This window comes from Gekko japonicus, unplaced genomic scaffold, assembly GCF_001447785.1.
Source record: "Gekko japonicus isolate JY-2015 unplaced genomic scaffold, Gekko_japonicus_V1.1 scaffold699, whole genome shotgun sequence".
In the NCBI taxonomy this organism is placed as follows: domain Eukaryota; kingdom Metazoa; phylum Chordata; class Lepidosauria; order Squamata; family Gekkonidae; genus Gekko; species Gekko japonicus.
The window spans coordinates 102,815-125,142 of record NW_015165848.1 but is presented as its reverse complement, the minus strand read 5'-3'; the positions used below and the strand labels follow the sequence as shown (position 1 = coordinate 125,142).

General features: G+C 43.4%; 1 protein-coding gene across 2 annotated transcripts in view; it reads left to right on the top strand.

Annotated features, from left to right (window-relative positions):
* MGAT4B (mannosyl (alpha-1,3-)-glycoprotein beta-1,4-N-acetylglucosaminyltransferase, isozyme B) overlaps positions 1-19,793 on the top strand; it is a 143,597-nt gene extending 123,804 nt beyond the window's left edge. The window contains exons 11-15 of one of the 2 annotated variants that reach the window (XM_015411076.1): positions 2,054-2,247; positions 6,334-6,412; positions 7,907-7,994; positions 18,054-18,145; positions 19,095-19,793. In XM_015411076.1, coding sequence (XP_015266562.1) covers positions 2,054-2,247; positions 6,334-6,412; positions 7,907-7,994; positions 18,054-18,145; positions 19,095-19,118 — 477 coding nt within the window. In that variant the 3' untranslated portion in view covers positions 19,119-19,793. Of the gene's footprint in view, positions 1-2,053; positions 2,248-6,333; positions 6,413-7,906; positions 7,995-18,053; positions 18,167-19,094 lie in introns of both variants that reach the window. The other variant, XM_015411075.1, reaches the window with a different exon arrangement.
* The last annotated feature ends 2,535 nt before the right edge of the window (positions 19,794-22,328 follow it).

The window sequence follows — 22,328 nt, the reverse complement described above, 5'->3', positions numbered from 1 at the left end:
GAACTTTGAAATGGTAAGTGATGCATAAAAGCAACTTTGCTGGCACTCCCCCACAAGAAAATACAATACCAAAAAAGGCTTCCAAAAGGAAGTTGCAAAGATGGGGGGTGGGTAACCAGTGGCAAAGAAGCAGCCATTAATGGAACAAGAGAAACTCAGGATTTAGAAGCCCACTGGGTGTGGGAAAACTGGGTAAATATAGTAATCTCTTAAAGTAAATCAAAATCAGACAGACTAATTTTAGTGAGATCCGGAGACTAGTAAACAGATACATTTATTAGGTACACCGGTCACACCTGTGTTCACCTTACATTATACAACTTTACAAATTGCACAGAATTCCTCCTTAGGCTTGATGTTTGAGAGGAACTTTTTTGCTATGTGCTTAAATTTATGTGTAGGGTAAACTACTTCCATCTGTGTAAATTTACTTAGTTTAATTTGTTCTTGCTCCTAAGGATAGGATTTCACAACAACAAAAATGATACAAAAATTGGGCTTGATGCAGGGATGGGCAGTCATGGTCTGAAGGTGCCAGACGTAAAGCTAAGCAGGCCTTGCGCTGATCAGTAACTGGATGGGAGATCACCTGAAACCCCCTAACCTGTTTGGAGGAAGACAGAATCTGTAATAAATAAAATATTAGTTTTGTCAGGCACCAGCAAGAGGGGAAAGGTACTATAGCTCACTCTCTTGTTGGCTGGTTGTCTCAAGTCCTATATTTTGTTTTCTGGATTCTCTTCAGGCCAAGCCAACCTTTTCAGTCACCTCTCCCCTCCCATAAGGGCTAGAAGCTGTCTTTTTCTTTAAGCTCGGGATTCAGTGGATACCTCATTGTGTGCCAGATATAGTTTGTCCTTGATTAGTGAACCTGTAGGCAGATGGTATGTGTAAGTCCCCACAAGCTGTATCTTGGGATGTCAAATAGATCTCTATGTAAAATGTAATGGGTTTTCGAATCTGTGCAACAGTTGAGGCTGAGAGAGCAGGTGCTTCTGATGCAGGTGTATTCTCTGGAGAAAGGAGGTCAGCTGCACTGCTTTGCACAGAGGGAGTGGATGCTTCACTGACAGCGTCTGGAAGAAATTTTAAATGGTTTGGAAGGAAAGGGGAGGCACTGGGTCAGGAGGCAGGGGAACTGGAGCATGGCAGGTATCGACTCTGATTAATAGTGGCTAGGAAGCATTTGCTAGCTATGTGTTGCAGCAGCTTTTAAAGCCTCAGAGCCACAGTGTGCTTCAGAAAATGATACTGAGTGGAGGGGCAGAGGCTCCATGTGAATCCTTGACCTGATAGTTACTGCAATCCGTTTAAACCTTGTACTGCTGAGGGAAGCTCTACTAACACTGTTCCGTGGAGGGCTTGTGTTAAGATTCTTGAGGGCTGTTTCTGGGAGGTGAACAATTACCTTAGGGGAAAAAATGCTTTCTCTTCTTTAAGCAAACTAAAATTGAGCAGAACAGACCCGGTATCTCAAGGAATATTTATTTTAGATTGATTTCTCTCCCCTGCCCCCTTTCCAAGGATTCCAAGCGGGGCCACAACAGGTGAAAAAATAAAACATATCCCTCCTCCACAGTGCCCAGTTAACTTTAAAGTACTCATGCTTGCTTAACCCTGATCGTTGGATCTGCCTTTGATGGAGTTATAGGCGAAAGTAAGTTCTCCACTTTGTGCTAGCTACCAAGAATTCCTCTTTAAGCATCCTTGCTGTATGAATTTGGCACACAGATGGGACTGTCAAGGAGGCACTTTCAGATGGTCTTTAATCATCCTGATAGTACGAAGGAAAGCAGGTAGTGTCTGTTGTACAAGGAGAAGCAACATGATTTGGCAGCAGAGTGCATGTTGGGAGCAAAAGACAGGAAGAGTCAAAGATAAAACTTCATGTATAATCAATAAGGGTGGGTGGTGGTGATATTGGCAATAGATACGGGGGAGAGAAGAGAGTAAATGGTGAACGGAGGGCTAAGAAATTGGAACATTTCCATGAAAGCGGGTTGCATGTTTTAAATAAAATTGCTTTGCTTTTATGTTTTGTGTGTGTGTTCAGGACAAAGATTTTGGAAAACAAGCTCTTAGAAAAGAACACGTCAACCCTCCTGCAGAGGTGAGCACCAGCCTGAAAACCTACCAGCACTTCACCTTGGAGAAAGCATATATGAGAGAAGATTTCTTTTGGGCATTTACCCCCACCACGGGTGACTTCATACGTTTCCGCTTCTTTAAGCCACTACGCATTGAACGGTGAGTTGGGTTGTGGGAGTGCAGAATGGGAAGGATCTGCTTGACTTTCGGAAGCCACTCATTATTTTCTTCTCCTTCACTCCCCTGTGCGAGAACAGAGTTCATCTGAGATAAACTGCATGCAGGTTGAATTTCATTCTGCCGTTGTCCTCCTGCTTTTTTACTGCACCTCTTCTTCACACAAAGCAGCTAACGATAAAAATAACAAAAGAACAAAACAATTAAATAAGTCAGCTGTAAAACAGTATAATAAACTATCCAGACAAACCTTCAAATATATCAACAGTGTGATTCAAAGCAGCACAAAGTTTTTAATTGCCAGAGGCCTTCTAAAGTAAGGCTGCCATACATAATTTCCTAAACCTGACTAGAGAAGGAAATCCACATATCTCTTGTGGAAGGCTGTTCCAGAAGGTGGATCCAACAAAGTCCATCTACCTTGTGGAAGACAAAATTCTGAGAAGGAAGGAACTACAGCCAGGGCAGATATGAGGTGATAAGCAGGGCTAGGGAGAAGCAGTCTTCAGATACGTAGATTGTGAAAGGATCTAAAGATTGAAAAGAGTGCTTTGATGTGTTCCCTGAAGTAGGTAGGGCAGCCAGTGTAACTGTTGCAGAGTGGAATATGCATCCCGTATCCATTAGGAGGTGGGCCACCATGTTTTTGCATCAGCTGTAGGAATGGCATCAACTGGCTGATGAACTAAAGTGCATCACAAATTTTGGCTGGTTCGTAGTTTGCAAAGCGATGTTTGTGTACTGAAGAACTCACAAACTTCCATGAATTTTGATGCCGTTTGTGGCAGTTCATGAAGAGCAGAAAGCACGGGTTTACCCCCTGCTTTCCACTCTTCATGAAAAACAGCTCAACTATTTGGTTTAAAAGGCTCAGAGCCATTTAAACCAAACAGCAGAGCAGTGGTGCTCAAATGTTTGGAAATCCCTGCTTTCTGCTCCCCGTGTAAACCATGGCGAGCAGAAAGCAGGGGTATAAACTTTAAAAAGCTCATGAACTGATACAAACCAGTTTGGTTGATGAACCAATGTATCAGTTCATGGTTCAGTTTGTGGTTCAGCCACGGAGCACAAACCAAACTGCAAAAATGTGCTTTGTGCCCATCCCTAATCAGCTGCAGTTCAATGTACTTTCAAGGGCTGTGCCTTTTCCCTTATCCGTTTTACTAAAACCACCAGGCACTGAGGCAGGACACCTGTATCTGGAGATTTTGAAAAGAATATAAAGCAGGCTGTCATCAGTGTATCAACGACAGTCAGCGCAAAAATTCCAGATGATCTCATTCTTTGGTTTCCTATAAGTAATGAAAAACGAAGGGAAAGCATTGGACCCTGGGAAATGCCATATGTTAGATACCAGGGTGCTGAAACTCCCGCGATCAGCTGCATAAGGAAGAACAACCAATATAGAAAGAGAAATGCTATTATTCCAAAACCATAGGTATGATACGGTCTATCTAATGTGTCCTATAGCTCTAATAGAATAAACTGGGCACCTTGTTCATTTGCAGGTAAGGTCATTCACCAGTATCACCAAAGCCATCCCTGTCCCATAATCAGGCCAGAAGTCAGACTGAAAGGCATCAAGGGAAGAAGAACATGCCTTTATCTTTCAGTTTTCGACTAGACTGCAAGTTGAAGAATAACTGCTTTCTTTAAACTCACAAAAGGAATTCCACCTGAATCTTATTGGTGCCCAATTACCTTGAATCCATCTTACTTTTTTTCTTATTGTTGTCTGTATTATGGGGTTTTTGTTGTTGGTGGTTTTGGTTTTGCAAGTGTTGTGGCTATCTGGATATAGTACATGGTTAAATCCTGAACATTTTTACAGATGTCAGGCTGCATGTGTTTCTTTCCCATAGTGGTTTCATTGTATAATATTTATTTTGTTTTAAAAATTATTAATAGGGATACAGAAAAGAGGAAATGGATATAGGGGAGAAAAAAAGGAAACAATTATGTAAAAATATTTACATTGAAAAAGGACATTCTTTTTATATATGATACATTGCACTAAGATGCAATATACATTTCTTAAGAAACCATTAATTTAAAAAATAGGAATGTTTAGGGTCTGTTCCAGCTATCCGCCATAGATATTAGCTATAAGAACTTACTATAAGTTAAGACAAAAATATAACAGCTGCCATGGTATAACAGATAAATGATTCACACAAATGGTCCCCCCCCCATTTCCTCGCTTATCTAACCGTACTAAAGAGTCCATAGTGGGCTCTTGATGGTTTCTAGTGCATGTTGTCTAAAATACTGCTCTTGAGAAGCCTCGTATGTTATAGAAAAGACTCGTATGTTATAGAAAAGTTGAGCCACAACTTGGAATGAGAGAGGATAGCTTAGAATGAGATTTTATTTTTATGCTCACCTTTTTTCCTAAGAGTCCAAGGCAGCTAACAACATATAACAATATATATAGTTAAAAGCTCATCAGTCCAATAAACACACCAGTATGACCATCAATACTTACAAAGACTGATGCAGATAATTTTACAGATACGTCAACTGAAACGAAATATTTAGCTCCTCATTTAAACACCCACAGCAACAAGAATGTAATAGCCTCACACAGAGAGCTTGTTCCTCAGCGGGGGAGCCAATATTGAAGAAGCAAGGGGCGAAAAGTGCCACTCCCAAAGAAGGACCAGCCAACAAGTTTTGCTACAGCTGTTGCATGAGATGGAGCATGTGCCCAGCTCTTGAGAAATAAAGAGCTTCAATCGGTAGTGCCCGCTCATTCCATACTTCGGCAGGGGCTTCAGGAAAGGGGATGATTCATTCTTCCGCAGCCCACAGACTTGTGTTTTGAGATGTGCAGCTCACTTACGTTGCATCTTTGGTGTTTATGCAAGACATCCTTCCATGCTGGTTTCTGTAATAAACTTCACCACCTTCCTTCTGATTTGGACTCAGCTTTTGCAAAGTGCTGATTGCTTGAGAATGAGAGTACGGTTATGGAAACAAGGGCTGCCAACATCCTGTTTTCACACGTGATGCTAGCAGATAATATGGCACCGTGAGCACAGTTAAACAAGGGCAGGTGCTACATTTTCTTTGGACTCTCTCAGAGGAATTGGAGAAAGAAGCTGATCTGGGAAGGCATTTTTCCCTATGTCTAATTTCTTGCCTTTCGTGTAATTAGAAACCATTAGAGAAGCTTTTCTCTTTATTTGACAAGCCCCATCTGGGCTTTTTTAGCTTCGTCCTTCTGCCCCATCCTAGAAAGTTTCCTCTGTCAAACTCCTACTCATCATTAAATTCTACTTCTGTCTCACAAAAGATTAAGAATAATTGTTGCACTTTGTATTTTCCCATTCATATCAGTGCTGCACTTCAATAATTTCAAAGCAGCAAGCCAATAAGGGAGGGCTTCCTTTGCGTTATAGAAGATTAAATTAATTCCCTCTGTACTAAAGGCCAGAATGCAATGATACATATGTTGCTGCAAATGCTGTTATCATTTTACCCCCTCACTAGCCCCATTTTATGTTTATAGTTCCTGGACTCTGTTCTTGGTTTTAGGAATGTAGCTTTTCTCCACATGGATTTTGTAAATATTCAAATATACCCTAAAAATTGAAAGTAAAGTTACATGTGGCCATTGGAAATCCATCTGTTGTATACTGAATTGCACTGAGCATAGAGAGTGTGTCTCTTTTTTTTAAAGGGTGAATTTTCAGGCAGGAATATCTCATCTATGTGTCTTCATCTTTCCTGGAGTCTGCTCTTTGTGCTTAAGATGCACACACAGCCACTTATTTCTCTAGCAGAAAGAAGAGCGGCAAACTGCTCTCACCATGGGAGTGGATAATTGCACTTCTTACATATTCATTCAGATGCATTGGAGTGCTTAATTTACAAGAGCAATCAAACAATCAATCCATAATTGGTTGTTTTTGCACTTGGCGTTGTCTCTAAAAGTGGGTTTTACTGTGCAAAGGAAGCCACATATTGGGTGGGACGTTTCAGCAAACTCATTCCTGGTGGGGAGCTTTTTTGTGTGACTATGTCCCCTGTGGATCTGTATGGTCATCTTGGGTTCTTGTCCTGCAGGTTTTTCTTCCGCAGCGGCAACATTGAGCACCCTGAAGACAAACTGTTCAACACAACAGTGGAAGTCTTGCCCTTTGATGTGAGTTGTTGGACGTACGGCGAAGGATTTTTTTGGGGGGAGGTAGAAGATAGACAGTTATGTTGTTTCAAGATATGGAGGGAATCTCCTTTTTAAGAACAGGTGACAGTACATAACATGTTTTTTCTGATTGACCTAGTGAGTGATAAAGGCTGTAGGGCTCTAGTTGAGTCTTGAACCATTAGCATAACCTTGGCATAAACCAGGGGTCCCCAGCCTTTTTTAACCTGTAGGCACCTTTTGAATCGTGACACAAGGTGGTGGGTACAGCCACAAAGGAGCTGCGGTGGCTCAAGTGGTTAAGGCGCTGAACTGCAGGCTGTGGAAGGTCGGTAGTTCAGCAGTTCGAGACCCGGGTGCCGCATGATGGAGTGAGCTCCCATCTCTAGTTCCAGCTCCTGCCAACCTAGCAGTTCGAAAGCAAGAAATTGCAAGTAGATAAATAGGTACCACTTCGGTGGGAAGGTAACAGCGTTCCGTGCGCCTTGGTGTTTAGTCATGCCGGCCACATGACCACAGAAATGTCTTCGGACAGCGCTGGCTCTTCGGCTTTGAAACGGAGATGAGCACCGCAACCCTAGAGTCGGATTTGACTGGCTTTCGAGCAAGGGAACCATTACCATTACATTACATTACAGCCACAAAATGGCCACATCAGAGGCAGAGCCAACCTCACACACGGAGGAAGCCAAAGTGCAAAGGAGAAGAGAAGTAAATTTTAAAAACACCCTGGGAAAGTGGAGTCTGAGTAAGAATAAATCCAACACTGTAGTGGCGCCTGTTGCTGCTGTTTCATTTAACCTGCACAGCCATTCATATCTCAGATGGGCCATCAGAAGCCCTACTGGGCAGGAGCCCCACCTGGCCCCACCCGCTTTCTAAAAACACTTTGCAGGCACTTAGAAAGGTGTTGGCAGGTGCCATGGCACCCCCCGGGCACCACTTTGGGCACCACCCTGGCATAAACCTTCTACAAGGGTAACTCTGTGGCTCTGGTAATCTCCTGAAAATAGATGGGGATTGCTTGCATTAGAAATGTGAAGGCCTGGCATGTTTTTAGGAGATTATAATCCAGATTCTCATTACTTTGCAGTAGGATCTTTTTTTATATAACGGTATCTACCCAGGATCTGGGGACTGGCAGTGAGACCGCATGAGAAAGCTGCCACACAGACTGAAACCAGATGCTTGCTTACCCTTGAGACATTACTCCAAAACCTCAAAGAAAGTCTGTTTAGTTATTTCCTATATAAAGTACAGCATCTGTGGCAGAAAAAGGCACTTCAGGGACTGTCCCCCACTAGATATTCGACAGGCTTTTATAGGTCCTTGAAAGGCATAGGGAAGGTCTTCTAGCAAGAGTAATGTTCTGTCTCTGGAAACATAAACATTGCCTGGTGCTTTATGGTCATAGTGGTTCAAGCTGTACCCACAGCAGGCTGCCTAAATCTTTGTTGCTGGCTTTTTGCAAAGATTGTCTGTTTCCCTGCACAGAGTCTCCAGTCAGATAAGGAAGCCCTGCAGGAGGGAAGAGGGACAGCATTCAAGTACCGCAGGACATCTGATGGCTACATACAGATAGGTAAATTGCTGGTTCAAGGCAAACCGTAGCCTGCAGGTTGTGGATAATGCACTGTGCATGTTGCTGTTCCAGTAACAAAATAATGCAGAGAGTGCTCATAGGAGAAGTATACAGGGTAGGTCAGGCATGGGTTGAGTCCCACCACCCCACCCCCGGAAATGAGTCATTTGCTTTTAGAACACATTGGTATTTCCCCCCCCCAATGAATCAAAAGTCCCAGTGTCTTAATCTTTTACAGACTTTCTTTGAGAAAGTAGACTTTCTCCATTAATGTTCTGCAATAAAAAATGTTGCTGTCTTACAGATCAAATGGTTGGACAGACCTGAAAGAAACAAAGGGTATTCTGCTTACAGAATCTCAAAAAGCTCACTTGCTGTTTATTTAGTGAAGTTTATTCTGCCCTTCCTCTAAGGAGTTCGGGCTGGGGTTCATTAGCTTCCTCCATTTTACCCTCACAACAGCTCTGTGAGGTAGATTAGTTTGAGAAAGAGTAACTGCCCCAAGGTCACCCAGCGAGTCTCTCAACTGAGTGGGAATTTGAACCTGGGTTCCAGATCTTAGCCTATCATTTTAAGCACTACCAAGCTGTAGATCTCAAATTTAACCCAGAACCTATTTCCTTTAGTTGGCCTAATATCATTCTGAAAACGTATACTGAGAGTTGGTCACTAAACGGCTTGCAGGTGCATATTTTTGTTAAGTAGGAATAGTCAGGCACAGTGCATGAAGCCTTCTCAGGGCTTCAAATACCCGTGCCCTCCAGCAGCCATTTCCTGGTGGCTTCCCCATCTGGCTGTTCAGAACATAAGGAAGGGATGGTGACATCAGAATGGCCTTTCAGCCTGGACAGTTCTGCTGGGCAGATCTGACCATTTCTTGGGTTCTGAGAGATTAACTACTAGGGGTGTGCAAATAAAAATTTGGTATTTTTCAGGTATATTGAACCCAAAAAATATTGGCATTTCATGATATTCCTGAATCCCAGTATTGGTACAATATTGGGATTTGGGAAGTAATCAGGAAACTGGAATTTATTCAGCTCCATCACCGCCTGTGGGGACCATTCCCCATAGGCTGTAATAGAGAATCAATCCGGGGGTGTCTGGGGCACTAAGGGGGCTGTTTTTGAGGTAAAGGCACCAAATATGCAGCATAGCTGCTGGTGCCTCTCCTAAAAAAAACCCAGGTTTCAAAAAGATGGGACCAGGGGGTCCAATTCTATGGGCCCCAGAAGAAGGTGCCCCCATCCTCCATATGTAGAGAAGTTACTTCGTCCATCTCCCCTGAACCATTATTCTGATGCCCGTGGGTTCAGAGAAGATGGATGAAGTCCCTTCTCTACCTGTGCCACAGCTGTCATCTGAATCAGGTACCACACACTCATGAATTGATAAGAACCTACAACTCATGTGTAACTGTTACACAGGACACAAGACGGGGACCCCAGACCCAACCTGTGTTCTCCATAATGTGTGAATTAGCCCTTAAGTACAGCAGCAACTTAAGGCTTACTCACCACTGATTTGGAACTAGAGACTGTATGGAGTATTGGTGTTGCATGGTCCCAGCAGGGCTGGCCTAAGTTCACCGCAAATTAGACTATCCCACCTGGGTATGATGATCCCCAAGTACCAAATATGTGCACTGTGGGTCCCAGAGTCAACTGCAGAAATGTGTAATTTTGGTTGTGGTCACGTGCGCCAGAAAAACCAGGGGGGAAGCGAGGCTATTTCCTCTGGAGGAATTTGACCCGCAGTTGCACAATCACACAGTCCTTGGAAGCTACAGGCACAGACGCAACCACAGGTGAGTCGGTGGGGGTTTTTTTGCCATTTGTTTCTGATGTACTTAAAGGAGGAATCTATGAATCGCATCTCCACACTGAGGCCTCCCTATGGAGTTTGCGATTATGCGCATACTGAGAAGGAGGGGAAAACAGCGGCACGGAGTTGGGATGGCCTGATCAGACCATCCCGATGCCATGAGAGAGCGCTGGAGCGATCAAACAGGGGAAAGTCCATCCATGGCCCGTCGCAACCCGTTTTCTACTGGATTTTCCCTGGTGTCCTTTAACTCTGCCTCTGCGGTGGAGCAGAACAGATTGCCGATGGCTGCGGGGCACTTCCCAAATGTTGTTGTCTGATTGCGCCCTTAAAATCTGCCCGGCATTCGCACCTGTGGCAGGTCTAATTGTGCGTACGATCGCAGCCTTTATTTAACATATTTATAAACCATTCTCAATAAAAAATATTTGAGGCATCCATTTAAAATATGATTGAACAGTGATCATGAAAAGAACTGGCCCTTGCTGGCAAGTCTCCATTGAAGTGGCCTTTAAGCTGAAGAGAGAGGGACCGGGCTTGATAGAGTAGCAAGTGTAAGAGGAGGAGGTAGTGTCATAAGTGATAGCAGGAAAACTAGGGATGCTGTTAGTTCAGGGAGGCTTTGCAGGGGGTTCTGAAATGGAGAGGGAGGTCATCATGTTTGGATAGAAAAGAAAAGTTATTCTAGGTGTAGGGGATCACCATAAAAGCTCCAAGAAGAGGGAAACCAGTGGGGGAGGGGAGCAGTGTTCCCTCTAAGCTGAGTTAGTGTGAGCTAGCTCACAGTTTTTTAGCTTCCAGCGCACACATTTTTGTTTTAGCTCAGGAAGGATAGCTTCAGAGCAAACTAATTTATGCAACAGCCAAATCGCTCGTTCACAACTTTAATGCCAGTAACTCAGAAAGTAGAATTTTTGCTCACAAGACTCCACAGCTTAGAGGGAACATTGGAGGGGAGTGATACTGAATGTGCTTGAGCAGAAAGAGGAGAAACAGAGAAAGAGTCAGAAGGAGATAGAATTACGTGTAAGGACTAGAAGTTTGGACGATTCAAGCAGGGACCATGATCCAGGGTTGGGAGGGAGCAAATTCTTTCCATATAGTGGGGGGAAACTGCAGGGGAATTGACCAAGAAGAAAGGAGTAGAAGTCTAGCAGAAAAAGGAACTTCTTCTGGATGGTAATTTTAGCGAAGAGGGAAGGGTTAATTTTGGAGATGTCGTCGATGTAAAAAGCCAGTGCAGGGTGAAGAAAGGTCTCTTATATTGTCCCAGTAGGCAGACTCTGGACTAGTAATGAACAGACACATCCTTTGGGTTAACTAAAATGAGTTAGGCAGTTTAATTGAAAAAACAATGATAAAAAGAGGATAAAAAACTAACAGAAAAGATAAAAAGGAATTATAGCCATAGTGAAGAGAGGAACTGGATGCATTGCAAGCAAAGCAATTGGAAAGTAAATTAGAAGCAGCAAATGAGTAAAAGAAATGATTACATGAATAATATATTGGATTTGAACCTACACCATTCTAGTTTTAGCTGCCATGAACACCCTCCTGCCTATTCTAATTTAAAATTTAAGTTCTTCCTAAATTATTCTAAACCATAATTACCTATCAGAGGCTCAGAACAATCTGTAAGGGTCTCCATCCCAAGTACCCCAACCAAGGCTTAGTCTTTTAATAATTCATCTTGACCAGAGTGAGGACGGAGATCATTTTTGTTTACTGTAGCATGCAATATCTTTCTCAAGGAGAAAAAAATCCATGTTCTTACAGAATCCCTAGTGGTACCCAAAACACTGCCTTGTGTCTCTTCTGATACCACTTGACATGGCTCCTCAAGGTTGTTCTGCTTATGCTCTGACTTTCAAACTTCTTAAGGTCAGTTGCATCAGCTTGTTGCCTCCTGGCTCTAGGCTTCAGAGGTTTAGTGCCTCTGAATGTGGAGGTTCCCGTCAGTCACCATGGCTAGTAACCACTGATAGACTTATCCTTCACGAATCTGTCTAATCCCCTTTTGAAGCTGTTTATTCCTGTGGCCATAGCTTCCTTGACTTGCGTTGTTAACCATGCAGGCCTTCTTTTAGACTTGGCAGTGCCTTGGCAGGTCCCCCATGTTTATTCTGGGAACCTTCATATACCTGTTTCAGTGCAAGTGTCTTTAGAGTACATGTCTTTTGAACTGTTAACTGGGTTCCTCGAGACTGGATTACTGTAATGCTCTCTACATGGAGCTGCCCTTGTTCCAAATCCAGAAGCTGCAGTTAGTGCAGAATGCGGCGTCCAGGCTGTTGATTGGCCTCCCTATGTGGGAGCATATCCAGCCCGCGCTAAAAGCACTGCACTGGCTGCCTATAGCATACCAAATTCAGTTCAAGGTGCTGGTTCTTCATTAGGCACGTGCTCTGCCAACTGCATTGGTTGCCAGTTGAGTACCGGAATCACTTCAAGGTGTTGGTTTTGACCTTCAAAGCCCTATACGGCCTGAGATCAACATATCTAAGGGACCGCCTCTTCCCATATATGCCTCGAAGAGTGTTACGCTCGAAAGATCAACATCTCCTGGTGGTCCCTGGCCTGAGGGACGCCTGTCTTGCCTCAACCAGGGCCAGGGATTTCTCTGTCCTGGCCCCTGCCTGGTGGAACATGCTCCCTATTTAGACCAGGGCCCTGTGGGATCTCCTTCAATTCCGCAGGGCCTGCCAGACAGAGCTGTTCTGCCAGGCCTTTGGTTGAGGCGACAGGCGCCCATTTAGATAAGCATATGGAGCAGAGGTCCATCAGTGGCTATTAGCCACAAGGTATAGATAGGGGCTCTGGGGCAAGGGATGCTCTGTCTTCTTGGTGCTTGGGGGGGCAACAGTGGGAGGGCTTCTAGTGTCCTGGCCCCACTGGTGGACCTCCTGATGGCACCTGGTATTTTTGGCCACTGTGTGACAGAGTGTTGGACTGGATGGGCCTTTGGTCTGATCCAACATTGGTGTCTCTTATGTTCTTATGTTCATTTATGGCCTCCCTGAAGTTGGTGTCACCCATCTGTCACCTTTTTACTGACCAACAACAACTGGCCTTTAACTCATTGTACCATGTGAATTTCTCATAGAGAAGACTGAACACAAGAATTTTCATAAAGACTTTAATATAGTCTCAGAGAGAGCTGTGTCATTTGTTCCAATCCAGTCTCTCAGAATCAATGCCACTTTTAACTGAATTGTACAGAACATAGCTGTCTGAGCCCTCGCTTCATCTGCCGCAGCTCCTGGGTATACCATGGGGCAAGCTTAGAATGGGGGTGCAGAGGACATTGGGGAGCGATCTCTCTGATGGCTGCCAAGAGTTAGCTATGCCAGTCCTTGACGAGCTCATCTAATGAGCCGCCAGGGGGCATCGGATCCTGCAGGGCCATCTGGAGCTGCATGGGGTCTATTTGGCTTCATGGGTGAGCTAAAATAGGCTCACCACCCAAACAGGGTCAGTGTGGAACATTCACGTGGGCCTTCAGGGCAAAGTGGTCCGACCATGGAACTGCCGTAGCCATAATGCGGTCCACCATAACTCCCACCGCAAAGATCAAATCGAGTGTGTGCCCCACACGATGAGTAGAAGTTGTTACATATTGGGAGTCCTAGAGCCATCATGGACGACACCAGGTCCATCGCCTGTGTGGAGGCCACGTCATCAGCATGGACATTCCCTGCTTAATCTGCGCCACTTTTTAAATATTTTCTTTAAATATCAGACCTCACGGGGGATATGGGAGCTCAGCATACTCACGATTGCTACAGCACAGGCATTGTCACCAGATTTTTGATGCAATAATTCAGGACAAGAGGTGTCAGTTATCAAAGACTGTTAAATAAAATATTTCAAGAGTGTTAATGTTTTAAACATGTCTGTATTGTAAGTAAAAATAATATATTTAATTGTGTTTGTGTCCTTCATAATGTGTATATCTCCACTACCTGGTATTACATTTTATGACCCTCATGGCCTGGCCTGACCCAACAAAGTCCCATTTATGTCAGATCTGGCCTTCATGGCAAATGAGTTCGACACCCTTGGCTTAAGAGGGAACCCTGGCCTCATCAGAATTCAGAGGCTAAGCAGGGTCGGTACTTGGAATGGAGAGCGCCAAAGAAGACTTTGCAGAGGAAGCCAGTGGCAAAGCACCTCTGCAATCTCACTTGCCTGGAGAACCCTGTGAGGTCGTCATAAGCCAGCTGCAACTTGGTGGCACTTTACACACAAAGGTACAAGAAAAAAAAACACCTGTGTGTGGATTGGGAAGGCCATATGCAAATATAAAGTTACATTTCCCTTAAAATGCAGGGAAGCAAGGGCTCAGTCATACAACTGTTTAGAGACATCAAACCACCTCTGGGTATTCTCAAGGGAAATGTGGTTATTTATGCACACTTCGCAGATAACATTAGAGGAATTGTAATTCAGTGAAACAGCACATGCTTTGCATGCAGAGATCCCAGGTTCAGTCCACAGCATCTCGAGTGAAGGGCTTCAGGGACTAGGACTGAGAAATGCCTGACAGTACTGCCGCCATTCACAGTAGAGAAACTTGGGCTACATAGCCCAGGTGGATGGTGGATGGGTGGGGAAATGAGAAAACCCACAATAACTTGTGGGGGTCATTTTCCCCATATCCTCTCCACAAACTGTTTTTTCTTTCCTCCTGGCAGCCCACATAACCTCTCTCCCCTTTTCCTGCTTTCTTCTTTCCACCTACCAGCCAATCTACCTTTACCTTTACCTTTCCTTCCTTCACTCCGCAGCAGCATGTTTCTAAAAAAAAACTATGGCCCAGTTGCACGGTGCTGGCTGCTGCAAGGAATTGCAGGGGGCACCTCACTTTCTCCTGTACCCCCATCACCACACTATTTCCTCTCTCGCTCCTCCTGGCAACCTTTCCCTTCTTCCATCTCTCCTTCCCATCCATCCTCTAACCTATCTTTTCTCTGCCCCCCATCTTCATTCATATTTATTTACTTCACACCTTTTTTTCACAATGGAGGACTGAAAGCAGCTTACTTTATTCTCCATCCATTTCATCCTCACAACAACCCTGTGAGGTAGGTGAGGCTGAGTGTGTGTGACTGGTTCAAGGTCACCTAGTGAACTTCCACAACAGAGTGGGAATGTGAACCAGGTCTTCCAGTTCCTACTCTGAAATTGTAACCACTGTACCACACAGGCTTTCGTGGGGTAGCTGTTGTTGAAGAGAAGTTAACAGCCAGGCTTAGGTGAGACATGGAAGTCACATGGTGTCATGGTGTCCAGTGGAGAAATCGAGGGGGGGCAGTTTTTAATGCTGTCTGCCTCCCATCCTTTAGTTCTAGTCATTTTAAATGATTGATGGTGTATCATTGTACTTCCTCCCCAATCCTTGGCCAGGGTTGCTTTTTCATCCGAGCTTGAATTGTTTAAAAGTACAGGATCACACTGTTTTGTAGTTCACATAACATTTGCCTCAGCTGCTGTTCAAAATGCCCAGGGACCAATTTCCTCCAATGGTTTCCCATTCAAGAATCATAGCTGATGCTTTATACCCATATGAAATGGTAACCTGTAAACCAATGCCACCTGCTGGACAGTAGAGGCTTTGCAATTTTTTAAAAAATAGACGTCTGTAGTGTGCATGTATTAAATTTGCTAAACATGTAATGAACAGACTGGCATAAAAGACGCTATATATTCAACCATCACATCAGTATATTATTGACCTCAAAGTGTAACTGTAAATAACATTATTGTGACAGTAAATACAATTAATAAACATTCATGAAGTAATTGTGATTATTAAGATACATGAAGTTATTTTGATCATTATAAAGTGATTGCTGACTAGAACCTCCAGATTGAGTTCCATTTTGTCTTTTCATCTGAACAATATAAAACAATTTGCACACATCAACATTAATATGTTTTTCAAAGTTTTTTTCAAATTTTTTACAAAATATTTTACAGAAAAAAGATCCATGGTTAAATACCTTCAATAAGGGTTTCAAACAGTCTTGTTGTTTTCCTAGCCGCGATTTTTGCGTGTCATACAAACATCTTCAAGTAGTGTTAATCAGTTATCTACAGGAATACACAAACTTTTATACACCTATACATAACACTTAATTATTTCTAATTTCTTTACGCAGTCTTCACTAATATTCACTCATCTTCAATATGCACGTTACGTCGGGTGTTCTAAACATCAACTGAAAGCCGCTTTTTTTCATTAATCCAAGGAGTGGCTAATATACATTCAAAGTTCTAATCCACACTCAGGACACTCCATCCTTACTAATACTTACACACACTTCTGGAAAAGGGAGAGGGGGGGGGAATTTGCAAACACACACTATACTGCTTATAATTCCCTATATTAACATATATTATTTTGTTATCTCTACATCGTATCTATTTAGTCTTGGCCATAAAAACTTAAATCCTCATGTATAACAAAAAGGAGGTTTCTTTACAGTGGAGATATTTAATCGGAAACACCTGGGCTTGAGTTCCTTAAAATCCTTTAAGGCAATTACAGACCAATTTCGTTTTGCTTAGAAATTTTAAAGGTACTCTGTTATACAGCAAGCACTATTTCAAAGAGCATTATCAGGGCTCATGTTCCAAAAAATCCACACAGAAATTTAGAGCATTTATCACAAATTTATAAAAAACAAGATAGATCTAACACAGCATTTAAACCTCCAGGTTGTACTGTTTTTAATCTATGGATCCAAAATGCCTCCCTTCTGAGAAGTATTTTGCGGAGATCTACTTTACATTATTGTATGGGACACACTATTTCCAAAACAACCACTTTAAAATCATCCGCACTGTGACCTGCGTCCTTAAAATGTTGGACGGCGGGATCAATAATATACTGACTTGATGGTTGAATATATCTAGCATCTTTTATGCCAGTCTGTTTATTACATCTTTAGCCAGCTTTGGACTGGATTCTCCACTTTAGTCTGGATTTTTTTATTACATTTGCAGCATCACTGTTGTATGAAACATATCATAGTTTGAGTCATATTTCCTTGTGTGGTGGCAGTAGCAGAGAGTTTTTTATTCCCTTTATGTTCCAGCTGTTTCTAGAAATCCCATCTATTTGGTGTAGTGTATTATTGAGAGCGAAGGCAGTATTCCCCGTGATGGAAGTTGTGCATAAGTTTCCCAGGATCATCTGGACTGTGCCTGTTCCCCAGGTTTTAATAAAGGCAAAATCCTTCCACTTGTGCAGTTTCAGCTGACTTTGTGGGGAAATGGTCATAAGTATCATTCAGTAAGCCAATCTACAGCTGTGTGTTTGACTGGGCTGCCTCCCCTATAACCAACAACACAGAGCCAGTACAGCCACTGAGGCATGTTCCTTACTTGGCAGGTCATCACAGGGAACTGCGTCACGTAGTCAGGTTTGCTACATGGCAGCTGAACATTAATGATGTCATACCTAGTTTCAGTGATGAGCAACACATTACAGCCACACACGGTAATTTATGGCAGGTGTGGCAATGATGAGCAAGAAACCAAACCCCTCCCTTGGTTGGCTTCACTTTATACTTTTTTTTAAAAAAAGTTTGTCAACTTGTGAAAAGATACTGAGTGCTGCATGTAAATCGCAAATAATGCATGTGCCTAGCAGCAAACAGTTAAAAATTAAAGAAGGGCTAAGATTTGGCCCACTCCAAACATTAGAGAGAAAAGGGTGGCCTTGGGAGCCACAATTGTGAGAATGATCAGTTGAACCCTGCATTACGAACAGTAGGTTGGATCTTAACCAGCACAAATGGAGTTGCATCAGAATAAGGCAGCTTCTCTGTCTCCCCCTTCTCAGTGCAGTGCAGCCTTCTGTGCCCCTCCTGAAACTGAACTCCGACACATCAGTCAGTGGCCCTAAAGAAACACTGGTGGTGGGGGGGGGGAATGACACAAACAGAGTCTGTAGGAGAACAGGGAACTGGGGGGGGGATCTCCCCTTCCTCCTCCACTGATGGAAAAGTTGTTCCAGTGGAGGAGCTGCCATTGCTCTGATGGGACAGCACCTTTGGCTCCCAGCCGTTATTTGAATGCACAGCTTTTGTAGGTATGACTGCAGGTGCTGGAGTTTGCCTAAAGGAATGGATCGTTTCACTACGGAAACACTTTCCTGACTGCAGTGGTTTTGTTGCTGCTGAGAAGAAATCCTGAAGTCCTTTCTCTCTCTTTCCCCCCCTTCCTCAGGATCTTTTTCCAAAGGCATTGCTGAAGGAGAAGTAGACCCTTCCTTTGGGCCTCTGGAAGCAATACGGCTGACTATCCAGACGGACTCTCCTGTATGGATCATCTTGAGTGAAGTAATACTCTTTTCTGGAGGAAGTATTTCTTAGGAATGTTGATAGCAGCAGGTCCCACACAAGATTCCTGCAGGGGAAGCTCAACACCCAAAGGAACCCTTGAGCCTGAATCTTTTCTCTACCTAGCAGTGCTGTTACCACCATGTCGGACACACTGTATGCAGTGTGCCTGGACTGTCCCCAGGAGTGCATTTCATTCAGCCAGCGGTAGATACAGCCACAGCTTCCTAGCAACCATATTCACAGAGGCACATATTCTCAGCTGATCATGGGAATGACCTGGGATGCCTGTTATGCTCTCCATATTAATGGAACCCCAGGGGCCAACTGGCACATACCTATCAGAGAACTTGAAAATGCTGACCCAGTCCTTAGGAGGAAAAGTGTTAGCCTGCTGAATAATGAAAATGGTACAATTGCAGATGGCAGTAAATGTTGCATAAATTCCTGTACTGCCAGGAATGCACAAGTATCCTTGGCCACAGCAGTGCCTTATGCTTTACTAAAGTATACCACTGGTGGTTTGTAATATATTATAATTGTCCCTAAAGGCCCTTCCTGAGTCCACAGGTATAGAATGTCTTCATTTACCTCAGTAGGCTGTAAGGGGTGATCAGATGAATGGAAGTGATAATTTGTTAAGCAAAGATTTTGTAGAACAGAACTTGGTAGCAAGGCTCTCTAGGCAGCAGTTGCCTTTAAGCAGTTGGGGAGGGGCTTTGTCAAAATTGTTTTCCTATCACACAGTAAAGCTTCTGCCTATGTTGTTTACAGGGAACATTTTTCCAGCGTCAGACTTCATTTCCAAGAAAAAACTAGGACTTAGTTCTTGTTTGCATCGTCAATAAGAGGATGTTTGGTATTATCGAAGTGACTTATTACTAAGCCCTGATGGCTTTTTCTCCTTTTTAAATTGTCTTTTTCTCAGATATTCCTGAAGAAAGCTGACTGAAGTCTAAGAGACAGGAGATGAACACTAAGTGGCCGTTAGCTCTTCCCGCCTTCTTCCTCTCTTCTATGAAACTGCAGACACTGCAGAACAAAGGCAGCCTGCCCGTAAAGCAAAGGTGCGTGCTCAAGGCTACAGCTGCTCCAAGAACAGGAAGAAAAATGTGGTGAAACTTGGCAGGACCTTGTGTTTCCTGACCACAGACTAGGAGAAGAGACGCGTTTTTCACACGCGGGTGCTGTACTGCATTACATGAAGACTCACCAATGCTGGCATATCTTGTCCCCAGCTGCCTCTGCAGCTGAAGAAAGACACATGGAGGTGAAACTTCCATGTCAAAGATTTTTGGGTTTTTTGTTCCCTCAAGCAAGGACCACATTGTCCCCACTACTCTTCCTTCCTCTGGGTGTTGAACTCCTGAATGTATCACAAAGGTGTACATTTAGAAATACGGGTTTACAGAGTGCGAAGGCTAAACTGAGAAGGCCAACTTGACTGTGTCAGGCTCTTAAGCTGCAGAGCAGCTCAGAGATGTACGTGGGAAGGGGAGGAGCAGATCTCCACCCCTTTGTTTAATAAAAGCCGTTACTCCGGGCCATGCCTGAGGATTAAATATGAAGGGTAATGGGGTCTGAAAGAAGGTGAAGTGCAGAGGCGACAGACAGTATGGCAGGGAAATAATGAAACCACACTGTGCCTGCCAGGGTTGTACATGGCCCCTTCATACACTACAGTTTATGTTGGAAGTCTCCAGTGTCTTCATGCCTTGAGAATGAGTGCAAAAGTCCACCCTTTAAAATCCATATTTCCGTTGTTTACTGGTTGGTGTGAATTTTGAGGAAAAACATGTAGGTCAGGTCTCAAATGGTAGGGATTAGAGTGTAATTTAAGATCAACGACAACAACAAAAACCCCAATGTCACTAGCTATACACTGGAATGCATTATACTACTTTAATGTGCTGTATTTTTTATTATTGGATACATTTGATTTTTTCAAGTATATCTATATAAAATATATATTAAAATGTGCACTGTAAAATTTTAATTCCATTTAAAGTAGCTTTTTAAACACTTGTTCTATTAAGTGGGGAAATTAAAACACAACATTTTACAGGCATATTTGCTAAAGCTTGTAAATGTGAATTGTTGTCCACTTGAATGCATGGAGAAGTCAGCTATTAAAACCAAACCCACAGATTCTTCCTCTATGTGATACAGCCTGTCTAGTACACTGCTGATCTGGATGGTGGTTCTCTCTTGCCATAACTGAGAATTTAAGCATATGTGGTTCCTGAAGGCAGATAATTAGCTTCCATCATTCCCCATTCAATCTGGAAAAAGAAATACCTGGCAAAAAGTAAAGATACGAAAGTAAAGTGGAGCTCCATGTTAGATTAGGTTTGGCAGCTGCACAGATGTGGTCAGAACAACTTCCTTACTGACTAAACCTTGGGTCGTGCTTGTCTCTGAATTGTAGTAAATGTCCATGCCTCACTTTCATTTTTTTATATAGGACAATAGAAACCACCATGATACCATCACATACTTGAGAGACTATTTTGCCATACATGATTAAATTGCTAACTGTGTAGGTAACTATAAAACTCAGAATTCATAGTTAAATACCCCCCCTGACACACGAACATAGGGGTGTGGAATAACCTATTGCCCAAGCTGGTCTGTCTCTGTTTTAGACTGGGGGATTTAGCAAGGAGACCAAACTGACCAAAATGGGTGTAACAGTCGAGATCTACACCTGTGTATACCAAGGTCGGTTTCAAAGAGGAAAACTCGAAATGATTGGGACTAAGTTTGAAGGAAGATTGTTTAATTGAAGAAAATACTGGTTAAATGTAAATCATACACACCAAAGCAATCACATAACACATGCAAACATGGCTACAGAGAAAGCGCTTAGAGACATATAGGGAGTTACAGGGTGATAATTACCATCCAGATGTGCAGAAGTCTGCCGAAGAGAGATTGTGAATGAACAGCATATCACAAACAAAAGGGTACCCAAATTGTGAGTTGGGGGTTGCTACTCTGTTAGGCGCTCTAGAGTGACACACGGAGCTGTGGCCGGGCAGCTGTATTCAGAGGTTTCCCAAACTCTGACCAAAAAGGTGTGATGGCACCCTAGTGGGTATATCCTGGAGTGTGCTTGTATGGCTGATACTATCTTATACTTCAAAGTTAGATATATTTTTGGTAACCTAGAGAACAGCCCAGGAAGAGGACAATAATTCTGTTTCCTAGAGAACTATATACACTTTAAAGGAAGTTTGTCCCAGGAAAGGGATCATAAAGGACAGAGTAGATGTTTTTACAGAGAGAGGTATGCATCAAAGAGACAGAGGAGCTTTTGGAGGAAGAAGCTTTCCATATTGGAACGTGCTGGAAGGCCGAGAACTCTGATACTTACTGGGGGGGCGGGGGCGGGTAGATTGTATGTAGAAGAGACAGATGGCTTCCACAGCCTCTAGGGTCCATATTTTTGGCAAGCTTCCATGATCATATGTGCATCCCTTTCAGGACTACCCGTAGACTCAGGAACACTGCTTTGGGGGCCTTCGGGTACTTTAGAGGTGAGGGTGCCTGTAAATTCCAGTAGAATAGGCTTCCCTCTGATGCAAGGTATACTGGTGGGGTCACAAACCTAAGCTCCCTACCACCATCCGAGATCCAAACCGGGTGTTTCATCCAGGCTTCGTTTTCTCCCATCTAACCAGAACTCTAGCTCTACTTAACCCATGTGCCCTGCATTTGTCCATCATGGGTAACAAGTTAGTACTCAACTATAATTCTGAGCATAAAAAGGGGAAAGTGAAGAATACACATGAACCTGGAAATAAGCTAGGCTCATATACATTTCATGTGTGACATCTGAACACAGTCAAATATAGGAAATCCCTAGTTAATTCAGACATCTTTAAGGAATCCAACTTCTGGTGATTTTTGAAGATAAAAAGACTTCAGAAATTCAACACTTCCCCTTGCTGTAGGGTAATCACATGCATATCTAATGTAGGCCTATAAGAACATAAGAAGAGCCCTGCTGGATCACACCAGTGGTCCATCTAGTCCAGCATCTCGTCTCACACAGTGGCCAACCAGTTCCTCTGGATGGCCAACAACAGGGCGTAGCCTCCTGGCTCTGGGATTCAGAGGATTAGTGCCTCTGAATGTGGAGGTTCCCTTCAGTCACCAT